The sequence below is a fragment of the Salvelinus alpinus genome, chromosome 21 (genome assembly GCF_045679555.1).
Source record: "Salvelinus alpinus chromosome 21, SLU_Salpinus.1, whole genome shotgun sequence".
Classification (NCBI taxonomy): domain Eukaryota; kingdom Metazoa; phylum Chordata; class Actinopteri; order Salmoniformes; family Salmonidae; genus Salvelinus; species Salvelinus alpinus.
Window position 1 is genome coordinate 47,176,580 of NC_092106.1, and position 13,656 is coordinate 47,190,235.

At 48.6% G+C, this 13,656-nt stretch overlaps 1 protein-coding gene across 8 annotated transcripts in view; it reads left to right on the plus strand.

The window, feature by feature from the left end:
* cux1b (cut-like homeobox 1b) overlaps positions 1–13,656 on the plus strand; it is a 171,585-nt gene that overhangs the window by 57,834 nt on the left and 100,095 nt on the right. For all 8 annotated transcript variants that reach the window (XM_071358038.1, XM_071358036.1, XM_071358037.1 and 5 more), the window contains exons 4-6: positions 4,743–4,821; positions 7,234–7,371; positions 10,423–10,546. In XM_071358038.1, coding sequence (XP_071214139.1) covers positions 4,743–4,821; positions 7,234–7,371; positions 10,423–10,546 — 341 coding nt within the window. The remainder of the gene's footprint in view (positions 1–4,742; positions 4,822–7,233; positions 7,372–10,422; positions 10,547–13,656) is intronic.

Below are 13,656 nucleotides of genomic sequence, written 5' to 3' on the forward strand. Positions count from 1 at the left end.
TGTTATCCAGTGACCTATAGACCTGGTCAACCCTGTTATCCAGTGACCTATAGACCTGGTCAACCCTGTTATCCAGTGACCTATAGACCTGGTCAACCCTGTTATCCAGTGACCTATAGACCTGGTCAACCCTGTTATCCAGTGACCTATAGACCTGGTCAACCCTGTTATCCAGTGACCTATAGACCTGGTCAACCCTGTTATCCAGTGACCTATAGACCTGGTCGACCCTGTTATCCAGTGACCTATAGACCTGGTCGACCCTGTTATCCAGTGACCTATAGACCTGGTCAACCCTGTTATCCAGTGACCTATAGACCTGGTCAACCCTGTTATCCAGTGATCTATAGACCTGGTCAACCCTGTTATCCAGTGATCTATAGCCCTGGTCAACCCTGTTATCCAGTGGACTATAGACTTGGTCAACATGTTGTCTAGTGGTCTATAGCCCTGTTGTCAACCTGTTGTCTAGTGGTCTATAGCCCTGTTGTCAACCCTGTTGTCCAGTCGTCTGTAGCCCTGTTGTTGTCAACCCTGTTGTCCAGTGGTCTATAGACCTGGTCAACCCTGTTATCCAGTGGTCTAAGAATTTCCATTATCCTAACCATCAGACTCCGCTTAAGACCCTTTGCTATGAGACTAGAAATTGAGCTCAGGTTCATTCTGTTTCAATTGATCATCCTTGAGATGTTTCTACAACTTGATTGGAGTCCACCTGTGGTAGGGCACACACCTGTCTATATAAGATCCCACAGTGCATATCAGAGCAAAAACCAAGCAATGAGGTCAAAGGAATTGTCCGTAGAGCTCAGACGGGATTGTGTCGAGGCACAGATCTGGGGAAGGGTACCAAAAACTATCTGCAGCATTGAAGGTCCCCAAGAACACAGGGGCATTCTTAAATGGAAGAAGTTTGGAACCACCAAGATTCTTCCTTGGTCAGGGAGGTGAACAAGAACCCGATGGTTACTGACAGAGCTCCAGAGTTCCTCTGTGGAGATGGGGGAACCTTCCAGAAGGACAACCATCTCTGCAGCACTCCATCAATCAGGCCTTTATGGTAGTGGCCAGGCGGAAGCCACTCCTCAGTAAAAGGCACATGACAGCCCGCTTGGAGTTTACCAAATGGCTCCTGAAGACTCTCAGACCATGAGAAACAAGATTCTCTGGTCTGATGAAACCAAGACTGAATTCTTTGTTCTGAATGCCAAGTGTCCTGTCTGGAGGAAACCTGGCACCATCCGTACGGTGAAGCATGGTGGTGGCAGCATCATGGTGTGGGGTTGTTTTTCAGCGGCAGGGAGACTAGTCAGGATCGAGGGAAAGATGAACAGAGCAAAGTACAGAAAGATTGTTGATCTCAGGACCTCATACTGGAGTGAAGGTTCACCTTCCAAAAGGACAATGACCCTAAGCACACTGCCAAGACAATGCAGGAGTTGCTTCGGGAACAAGTTTCTGAATGTCCTTAAGTGGCCCAGCCAGAGCCCGTACTTGAACCTGATCGAACGCCTATGGTGAGACCTGAAAATAGCTGTGCAGCAACACTCCCCATCCAACCTGACAGAGCTTGAGAGGATCTGCAGAGAAGAATGGGAGAAACCCCCCAAATACACGTGTGCCAAGCTTGTAGCGTCATACCCAAAATAATTGAGGCTGTAATCACTGGCAAAGGTGCTTCAACAAAGTACTGAATAAAGGTTCTGAATACTTATGTAAATGTGATATTTAAGTTTGCTTATTTGTACATTCGAAAAGGTATTTGGACACCTTGACTTTTTATATTTGCCTTTGACGTTGGAGCAGACAGACTGGTGCGGTCCACCAAAGGAGCACACAGACTGGCGCGGTCCGCCGGAGGAGCAGACAGACTGGTGCGGTCCACCAAAGGAGCACACAGACTGGCGCGGTCCGCCGGAGGAGCAGACAGACTGGCGCGGTCCACCAGAGGAGCAGACAGACTGGCGCGGTCCACCAGAGGAGCAGACAGACTGGCGCGGTCCACCAGAGGAGCAGACAGACTGGCGCGGTCCACCGGAGGAGCAGACAGACTGGCGCGGTCCACCAGAGGAGCAGACAGACTGGCGCGGTCCACCAGAGGAGCAGACAGACTGGCGCGGTCCGCCAGAGGAGCAGACAGACTGGCGCGGTCCGCCAGAGGAGCAGACAGACTGGCGCGGTCCACCAGAGGAGCACACAGACTGGCGCGGTCCACCAGAGGAGCAGACAGACTGGCGCGGTCCACCAAAGGAGCACACAGACTGGCGCGGTCCACCAAAGGAGCACACAGACTGGCGCGGTCCGCCAGAGGAGCAGACAGACTGGCGCGGTCCACCAGAGGAGCAGACAGACTGGCGCGGTCCACCAGAGGAGCAGACAGACTGGCGCGGTCCACCAGAGGAGCAGACAGACTGGCGCGGTCCACCAGAGGAGCAGACAGACTGGCGCGGTCCACCAGAGGAGCAGACAGACTGGCGCGGTCCACCAGAGAATAAAAAGCATTATTTTGCATTGGATTTTTTTGTTGTTGTGTGGGGGACAATTTGTCCGGGGAAATAAATTGTATTGATCAGCTTTTGTTAAAATGTTTTGCCTAAAGCCTGCATGTACCAGCCAACGGAAACCCTGGTGTGTGTGTGTGTGGCCATGGCTGGGGGCAGCTGTTAACTGAGGTCATTTGTGGTTGAGTTTTACACGGCAGGGCCAGACAGACATGGTTAGCAACAGAAAGACTTCAGTCACCAGATTAACAGCTGAACAGTCTGGAGGAGAAAGAACAACTAGTTATTACAGATCATCAGCATTATTTTATAAATCATTTTTAATTGAACCTTTATTGAACTAGGCAAGTCAGTTAAGAACAAATTCTTATTTACAATGACGGCCTACCCAGGCCAAACCTGGACGACGCTGGGCCAATTGTGCGCCGCCCTATGGGACTCGCAATCATGGCCAGTTGTGATACAGCCTGGATTCGAACCAGGGTGTCTGTAGTGTCGCCTCAAGCACTGAGAGGCAGTTACCTGTATCTTCCTTATGTATTATCTGTAATCATCTACAGATGATCCCTTATTGAATCCTGTGCTGTTGTTCAAGTACATGTTGTGTTACGAAACTATAAGATGTACGTTGGCGGGTTTATCGTAAACATTATCACAACATTCATAATCATTAAATATACAGCACGGCTTCGGTTAACTGCCTTGTTCAGGGGCAGAACGATAGATTTTTTTACCTTGTCAGCTCAGGGATTCAATCTGGCAACCTTACGGTTACTGACCCAACGCTCTAACAACTAGGCTACCTGCCTCTAACAACTAGGCTACCTGCCTCTAACAACTAGGCTACCTGCCTCTAACAACTAGGCTACCTGCCTCTAACTACTAGGCTACCTGCCTCTAACCACTAGGCTACCTGCCTCTAACCACTAGGCTACCTGCCTCTAACCACTAGGCTACCTGCCTCTAACCACTAGGCTACCTGCCTCTATCCACTAGGCTACCTGCCTCTAACCACTAGGCTACCTGCCTCTAACCACTAGGCTACCTGCCTCCTCTAACCGCTAGGCTACCTGCCATCTCTAACCGCTAGGCTACCTGCCATCTCTAACCGCTAGGCTACCTGCCACCTCTAACCGCTAGGCTACCTGCCACCTCTAACCGCTAGGCTACCTGCCACCTCTAACCGCTAGGCTACCTGCCTCCTCTAACCACTAGGCTACCTGCCTCCTCTAACCACTAGGCTACCTGCCTCCTCTAACCACTAGGCTACCTGCCTCCTCTAACCACTAGGCTACCTGCCTCCTCTAACCACTAGGCTACCTGCCTCCTCTAACCACTAGGCTACCTGCCTCCTCTAACCACTAGGCTACCTGCCTCCTCTAACCACTAGGCTACCTGCCTCCTCTAACCACTAGGCCACCCTGCCTCCTCTAACCACTAGGCTACCTGCCGCCTCTAACCACTAGGCTACCTGCCTCCTCTAACCACTAGGCTACCTGCCTCCTCTAACCACTTGGCCACCCTGCCTCCTCTAACAACTAGGCTGCCTGCCTCCTCTTAACCACTAGGCTACCTGCCTCCTCTAACCACTAGGCCACCCTGCCTCCTCTAACCACTAGGCTACCTGCCTCCTCTAACCACTAGGCTACCTGCCTCCTCTAACCACTAGGCTGCCTGCCTCCTCTAACCACTAGGCTGCCTGCCTCCTCTAACCACTAGGCTACCTGCCTCCTCTAACCACTAGGCTGCCTGCCTCCTCTAACCACTAGGCTGCCTGCCTCCTCTAACCACTAGGCTGCCTGCCTCCTCTAACCACTAGGCTGCCTGCCTCCTCTAACCACTAGGCTGCCTGCCTCCTCTAACCACTAGGCTGCCTGCCTCCTCTAACCACTAGGCTACCTGCCTCCTCTAACCACTAGGCTGCCTGCCTCCTCTAACCACTAGGCTGCCTGCCTCCTCTAACCACTAGGCTGCCTGCCGCCTCTAACCACTAGGCTGCCTGCCGCCCCAAATTATAGACATGCACACATGGAACTCACCCAAACGCAGCAGTGCTATTAGCTGTCAGTTTGTCCATCTGCCTGTTTGGATTAAATGATTCCTCTTTTCTCCTCTCATCCTCTCCTCTCCTAATCCTATCCTCCTCTCATCCTCTCCTCTCCTAATCCTATCCTCCTCTCATCCTCTCCTCTCCTCTTCTAATCCTATCCCCCTCTCATCCTCTCCACTTCCTCCTCTCAGATCGATGCCTTGAGCAAAAGAAGTAAAGAAGCGGAAGGTTCCTTCTTGAACGTCTACAAGAGATTGATAGATGTCCCAGGTAAGATATTGATAGATGTCCCAGGTAAGATATTGATAGATGTCCCAGGTAAGAGATGGAGATAGATGTCCCAGGTAAGAGATGGAGATGGATGTCCCAGGTAAGAGATGGAGATGGATGTCCCAGGTAAGAGATGGAGATAGATGTCCCAGGTAAGAGATGGAGATGGATGTCCCAGGTAAGAGATGGAGATGGATGTCCCAGGTAAGAGATGGAGATGGTTGTGTGTAGTACCAGGCCTACATCCACTCAGGTCAGTGACATGCTGTTTAGACTTCCCCCTCATCCATAGAAACAGGCTCATCAGCACCAACAGGCTCATCAGCACCAACAGGCTCATCAGCACCAACAGGCTCATCAGCACCAACAGGCTCATCAGCACCAACAGGCTCATCAGCACCAACAGGCTCATCAGCACCAACAGGCTCATCAGCACCAACAGGCTCATCAGCACCAACAGGCTCATCAGCACCAACAGGGGAAGACAAAGCTGTAGAACTATATTTCATCCTGGGGGAATTGTGTGAGAATGACAGGTCATTCCTAGCACCATTTCTCTCTGCTATATTCCTCTGCTTTAGGCTTGTTGTACGTGTAGTTTACTGTGGTGAATCTGTCCCAACCCTGGCTGTGCTGTTCTTAACCTGACCGATAATGACGTCTTAACCGATAATGACGTCATTTCACGCTCATTCAAAGTAATTATTATTATTTTTAAATGTAACTAGGCAAGTCGGTTAAGAACACATTTTTATTTACAATGACGTTCTATACCGGCTAAGCCCAGATGACGCTCTATACCGGCTAAGCCCAGATGACGTTCTATACCGGCTAAGCCCAGATGACGTTCTGTACCGGCTAAGCCCAGATGACGTTCTATACCGGCTAAGCCCAGATGACGTTCTATACCGGCTAAGCCCAGATGACGCTCCATACCGGCTAAGCCCAGATGACGTTCTGTACCGACTAAGCCCAGATGACGTTCTGTACCGGCTAAGCCCAGATGACGTTCTATACCGGCTAAGCCCAGATGACGTTCTATACCGGCTAAGCCCAGATGACGTTCTATACCGGCTAAGCCCAGATGACGTTCTATACCGGCTAAGCCCAGATGACGTTCTATACCGGCTAAGCCCAGATGACGTTCTATACCGGCTAAGCCCAGATGACGTTCTATACCGGCTAAGCCCAGATGACGTTCTATACCGGCTAAGCCCAGATGACGTTCTATACCGGCTAAGCCCAGATGACGTTCTATACCGGCTAAGCCCAGATGACGTTCTATACCGGCTAAGCCCAGATGACGTTCTATACCGGCTAAGCCCAGATGACGTTCTATACCGGCTAAGCCCAGATGACGTTCTATACCGGCTAAGCCCAGATGACGTTCCATACCGGCTAAGCCCAGATGACGTTCCATACCGGCTAAGCCCAGATGACGTTCCATACCGGCTAAGCCCAGATGACGTTCCATACCGGCTAAGCCCAGATGACGTTCCATACCGGCTAAGCCCAGATGACGCTCTATACCGGCTAAGCCCAGATGACGCTCTATACCGGCTAAGCCCAGATGACGCTCTATACCGGCTAAGCCCAGATGACGCTCTATACCGGCTAAGCCCAGATGACGCTCTATACCGGCTAAGCCCAGATGACGTTCCATACCGGCTAAGCCCAGATGACGCTCCATACCGGCTAAGCCCAGATGGCGTTCCATACCGGCTAAGCCCAGATGGCGTTCCATACCGGCTAAGCCCAGATGACGTTCTATACCGGCTAAACCCAGATGACGTTCTATACCGGCTAAGCCCAGATGATGCTGGTCCGCCCTTATGGGACTTCCAGTCACGGCCGGTTGTGATACAGCCTGGATGGCTTGTTGAAGTGAATGTTGTGTGTTGAGGCCTGGACATTTACACACACACACACACACACACACACACACACACACACACACACACACACACACACACACACACACACACACACACACACTGCTCATTTTGCGGGGACGATGATGTGCATCACTCTCCCGTCACTTCCTACTTTACGCCTGTCAATCACCCGTCCCCCACCGGTGAGGACCAATCAGACTGACTGGCTGACAAGCCCAACTTTATCAGACCAACAGACAACACTGATCCGTAACTCAACTCTGACTTAAACTAGCGTCACATAGGTTATCACCCATGTCATTTGGTGTACAAAATGCTTCCTCTCTGTCTCTCAATTTATTGGGATTTATTGTCATGGGAAACATCTCTCTCTATCTCTCTCAGTACCACAGCGTAGGAGACTAGGGTGGATGACTGTAGCTAATCTTAACTGCTGTTTCTCCTCAACAGGACCACTCCTCCCCACACTAGCTAGCTCCCTGTGTGTGTGTAACGCAGTGTGTGTGTGTTTTGTCAGACCCCGCCCCTGTGCTGGAGTTGGGTCAGCAGCTACAGCAGAAGCTCCAGCGGATGCACGACATCGAGACAGAGAACCTCAAACTACGAGAGACTCTAGAGGACTACAACAAAGAGTTTGCCGAGGTCAAGAACCAGGGTGAGTCACTCTCACAAACCAATACAATGGCGGGAGAAGGGAGGAAGGAAAGAGGTGTGCCAGACACAGTGGAATATTTCCTCTAGAAACCCTGAAGGATCCAGATCAGAGGAGAGAGGGGGGGATGCAGGGGGGGGGGGGTGCAGAGGAGGAGAGGGGGGGATGCAGAGGAGGAGAGGGGGGGATGCAGAGGAGGAGAGGGGGGGATGCAGAGGAGGAGGAGAGAGAGAGGGGGATGCAGAGGAGGAGGAGAGAGAGGGGGATGCAGAGGAGGAGGAGAGAGAGGGGGATGCAGAGGAGGAGAGAGAGAGGGGGATGCAGAGGAGGAGAGAGAGAGGGGGATGCAGAGGAGGAGAGAGAGAGGGGGATGCAGAGGGGAGAGAGAGAGGGGGATGCAGAGGGGAGAGAGAGAGGGGGATGCAGAGGGGAGAGAGAGAGGGGAGAGAGAGAGGGGGATGCAGAGGGGAGAGAGAGAGGGGGATGCAGAGGGGAGAGAGAGAGGGGGATGCAGAGGGGAGAGAGAGAGGGGGATGCAGAGGAGAGGGGGGGGGGGTGCAGAGGAGAGAGGGGGGAGGGGGATGTCGGGAGGGAGGGGGGGATGTGGAGACAGAGAGCTCAGTTAATTGGAACAGCTCAATAGCAGCAGCGTTCTATTCCGTATTGATTATTCTACTTCCTATTCCTTTATCCTTTCAGACTGAAGAACCCCCCCCTCACACACACACACACACACACACACACACACACACACACACACACACACACACACACACACACACACACAGGGACCCCCCCTCACACACACACACACAGACAGGGACCCCCCCTCACACACACACACACAGACAGAGAAACCCTCAGCAGTTGACATTGATCCCAGCAACATAAATGTTTAAGGTGTTAAACAGTGGCAGGGTAAGAGGGCTCTGAAAGACCTCTCCACTATTGATTGTGTGTCAGATCAGGGAGAAGGGAGTTTAAATCACTCACTCGTGCACAGTGCTGAGAACTCTCAATCAAACCGAACGATCAGCAGTGCTCTCAATCTTCATCTCACTTCCTGAAAGGAATCCCCCTGCCCTCTCAGACATCCACCTATTAGATGGCTGCTTTTCCCCTCTGTGGTTTCCTCTCTGTGGTTTCCTCTCTGTGGTTTCCTCTCTGTGGTTTCCTCTCTGTGGTTTCCTCTCTGTGGTTTCCCCTCTGTGGTTTCCTCTCTGTGGTTTCCTCTCTGTGGTTTCCTCTCTGTGGTTTCCTCTCTGTGGTTTCCCCTCTGTGGTTTCCCCTCTGTGGTTTCCTCTCTGTGGTTTCCTCTCTGTGGTTTCCTCTCTGTGGTTTCCTCTCTGTGGTTTCCTCTCTGTGGTTTCCCCTCTGTGGTTTCCTCTCTGTGGTTTCCCCTCTGTGGTTTCCCCTCTGTGGTTTCCTCTCTGTGGTTTCCCCTCTGTGGTTTCCCCTCTGTGGTTTCCCCTCTGTGGTTTCCCCTCTGTGGTTTCCTCTCTGTGGTTTCCCTCAGCAGGGTATGGGGTATCAACACAGCCAGCCAGACATCCCTCAGCAGGGGTATCAACACAGCCAGCCAGACATCCCTCAGCAGGGGTATGGGTTATCAACACAGCCCGCCAGACATCCCTCTGCAGGGTATGGGGTATCAACACAGCCAGCCAGACATCCCTCAGCAGGGTATGGGGTATCAACACAGCCAGCCAGACATCCCTCAGCAGGGGTATGGGGTATCAACACAGCCAGCCAGACCTCCCTCTGCAGGGTATGGGGTATCAACACAGCCAGCCAGACATCCCTCTGCAGGGTATGGGGTATCAACACAGCCAGCCAGACAGCCCTCAGCAGGGTATGGGGTATCAACACAGCCAGCCAGACATCCCTCTGCAGGGTATGGGGTATCAACACAGCCAGCCAGACAGACATCCCTCAGCAGGGTATGGGGTATCAACACAGCCAGCCAGACATCCCTCTGCAGGGTATGGGGTATCAACACAGCCAGCCAGACAGACATCCCTCTGCAGGGGTATGGGGTATCAACACAGCCAGCCAGACCTCCCTCTGCAGGGTACGGGGTATCAACACAGACAGCCAGACAGCCCTCTGCAGGGGTATGGGGTATCAGCACAGCCAGCCAGACATCCCTCTGCAGGGTATGGGGTATCAACACAGCCAGCCAGACATCCCTCAGCAGGGGTATGGGGTATCAACACAGCCAGCCAGACATCCCTCAGCAGGGGTATGGGGTATCAACTTGAATCTACTCTGAATGCGGACATTAAATGTACTCTTAGACAGCAGAAATGAGACGGGTTGTGTCTGCTCTGCGGCCTGTGTGTTAACAGACGAGGGAACTAGGTTATGATGTGCAGATGGCCGAGACTGAAGAGAGTAAAGGGTGGAGTTGACAGACGAGGGAATTAGGTTATGATGTGCAGATGGCCGAGACTGAAGAGAGTAAAGGGTGGAGTTGACAGACGAGGGAACTAGGTTATGATGTGCAGATGGGCAGAGACTGAAGAGAGTAAAGGGTGGAGTTGACAGACGAGGGAACTAGGTTATGATGTGCAGATGGCCGAGACTGAAGAGAGTAAAGGGTGGAGTTAACATACTAACTCTCTGGAAGTGACAAAAAAGAAGGAACACTCTGTTTGTGCATAAAGCAGCCGATATTTGATGACACATGAACAGGTTTACCTCTTTGTCATGAATCGCCGTTCTGATGAAGGTGAGCCTGTTCGTGTCCTGTCAGTAAATACCATCTGGTTTTATGCTGAAACAGACAAAATGTCTTTATTTCCTGGGATAGTCACCGGTTCAAGTGTTCTAGGGGAAGGAATATTTTGGGGATTTCAAATCCCTTCGGGTTGATCACCTGATTGACCTTTTAGTTTCAAGCTAGGGTGAATCCTGTTTGTAATATTCCTTTCATTAAGGGACATCTTAATATATTCCACCTTCTCTCTCTCTCATGGTGTCTTCTCTCACCCCCTCTCCCTCTATCCTGTCTTCCATTCTCTCTCTCATGGTGTCTTCTCTCTCCTGGTCTAGAGGTGACTATTAAAGCGCTGAAGGAGAAGATCCGGGACTATGAACAGTCCCTGAAGAACCAGGCAGAGAACCTGGTCCAGGAGAAACAAGTCCAGCTCCACAATGACTATGCAGAGAAGGAGAGGTGAGTTACAGTATCTGCTAGGAATAATGAGAGGAGAGTTACAGTATCTACTAGGAATATAGAGAGGAGAGTTACAGTATCTACTAGGAATATAGAGAGGAGAGTTACAGTATCTACTAGGAATATAGAGAGGAGAGTTACAGTATCTACTAGGAATATAGAGAGGAGAGTTACAGTATCTACTAGGAATATAGAGAGGAGAGTTACAGTATCTACTAGGAATATAGAGAGGAGAGTTACAGTATCTACTAGGAATATAGAGAGGAGAGTTACAGTATCTACTAGGTATATAGAGAGGAGAGTTACAGTATCTACTAGGAATATAGAGAGGAGAGTTAAAGTATCTACTAGGAATATAGAGAGGAGAGTTACAGTATCTACTAGGAATATAGAGGAGAGGAGAGTTACAGTATCTACTAGGAATATAGAGGAGAGGAGAGTTACAGTATCTACTAGGAATATAGAGGAGAGGAGAGTTACAGTATCTACTAGGAATATAGAGGAGAGGAGAGTTACAGTATCTACTAGGAATATAGAGAGGAGAGTTACAGTATCTACTAGGAATATAGAGAGGAGAGTTACAGTATCTACTAGGAATATAGAGAGGAGAGTTACAGTATCTACTAGGAATATAGAGAGGAGAGTTACAGTATCTACTAGGAATATAGAGAGGAGAGTTACAGTATCTACTAGGAATATAGAGAGGAGAGTTACAGTATCTACTAGGAATATAGAGAGGAGAGTTACAGTATCTACTAGGAATATAGAGAGGAGAGTTACAGTATCTACTAGGAATATAGAGAGGAGAGTTACAGTATCTACTAGGAATATAGAGAGGAGAGTTACAGTATCTACTAGGAATATAGAGAGGAGAGTTACAGTATCTACTAGGAATATAGAGAGGAGAGTTACAGTATCTACTAGGAATATAGAGAGGAGAGTTACAGTATCTACTAGGAATATAGAGAGGAGAGTTACAGTATCTACTAGGAATATAGAGAGGAGAGTTACAGTATCTACTAGGAATATAGAGAGGAGAGTTACAGTATCTACTAGGAATATAGAGAGGAGAGTTACAGTATCTACTAGGAATATAGAGAGGAGAGTTACAGTATCTACTAGGAATATAGAGAGGAGAGTTACAGTATCTACTAGGAATATAGAGAGGAGAGTTACAGTATCTACTAGGAATATAGAGAGGAGAGTTACAGCATCTACTAGGAATATAGAGAGGAGAGTTACAGCATCTACTAGGAATATAGAGAGGAGAGTTACAGCATCTACTAGGAATATAGAGAGGAGAGTTACAGCATCTACTAGGAATATAGAGAGGAGAGTTACAGCATCTACTAGGAATATAGAGAGGAGAGTTACAGCATCTACTAGGAATATAGAGAGGAGAGTTACAGCATCTACTAGGAATATAGAGAGGAGAGTTACAGCATCTACTAGGAATATAGAGAGGAGAGTTACAGCATCTACTAGGAATATGAGGAGAGGAGAGTTACAGCATCTACTAGGAATATAGAGAGGAGAGTTACAGCATCTACTAGGAATATAGAGAGGAGAGTTACAGTATCTACTAGGAATATAGAGAGGAGAGGAGAGTTACAGCATCTACTAGGAATATAGAGAGGAGAGTTACAGCATCTACTAGGAATATAGAGAGGAGAGTTACAGCATCTACTAGGAATATAGAGAGGAGAGGAGAGTTACAGTATCTACTAGGAATATAGAGAGGAGAGTTACAGCATCTACTAGGAATATAGAGAGGAGAGTTACAGTATCTACTAGGAATATAGAGAGGAGAGTTACAGTATCTACTAGGAATATAGAGGAGAGTTACAGCATCTACTAGGAATATAGAGGAGAGTTACAGCATCTACTAGGAATATAGAGAGGAGAGTTACAGCATCTACTAGGAATATAGAGAGGAGAGTTACAGTATCTACTAGGAATATAGAGAGGAGAGTTACAGTATCTACTAGGAATATAGAGAGGAGAGTTACAGTATCTACTAGGAATATAGAGAGGAGAGTTACAGTATCTACTAGGAATATAGAGGAGAGTTACAGTATCTACTAGGAATATAGAGAGGAGAGTTACAGTATCTACTAGGAATATAGAGAGGAGAGTTACAGTATCTACTAGGAATATAGAGAGGAGAGTTACAGTATCTACTAGGAATATAGAGAGGAGAGTTACAGTATCTACTAGGAATATAGAGAGGAGAGGAGAGTTACAGTATCTACTAGGAATATAGAGAGGAGAGTTACAGCATCTACTAGGAATATAGAGAGGAGAGGAGAGTTACAGTATCTACTAGGAATATAGAGAGGAGAGTTACAGCATCTACTAGGAATATAGAGAGGAGAGTTACAGTATCTACTAGGAATATAGAGAGGAGAGTTACAGCATCTACTAGGAATATAGAGAGGAGAGTTACAGTATCTACTAGGAATATAGAGAGGAGAGTTACAGTATCTACTAGGAATATAGAGGAGAGTTACAGCATCTACTAGGAATATAGAGAGGAGAGTTACAGCATCTACTAGGAATATAGAGAGGAGAGTTACAGTATCTACTAGGAATATAGAGAGGAGAGTTACAGTATCTACTAGGAATATAGAGAGGAGAGTTACAGTATCTACTAGGAATATAGAGAGGAGAGTTACAGTATCTACTAGGAATATAGAGGAGAGTTACAGTATCTACTAGGAATATAGAGGAGAGTTACAGTATCTACTAGGAATATAGAGAGGAGAGTTACAGTATATGGATGGACCTCTGAAACATGTGACCAAGAGGAAGAGCGATAGATCAGGGAGGAGGAGGGAGAGAGGGAGCACATTACTGCCAAATACAGCTTGCTAATGATGTGGTTTGTAGTTTTTTAGGTTTTTAAGGAATAAACTGGATGAGAAATGGTGAGAAACTCTGGTTGGTATTTTATTATTTAACAGTAAGGGAGTCAGGGCTGATGTAACTCTGTCACTCTCTGATATAATGTCTTATTCTAAATGGCTTTAAATAACTCATAGTTGATGACTCTCTGTCTCCCTCTTTTTATTTCTCTCCCATCCCTCCATCTCTCTCTCTCTCTCTCTCCC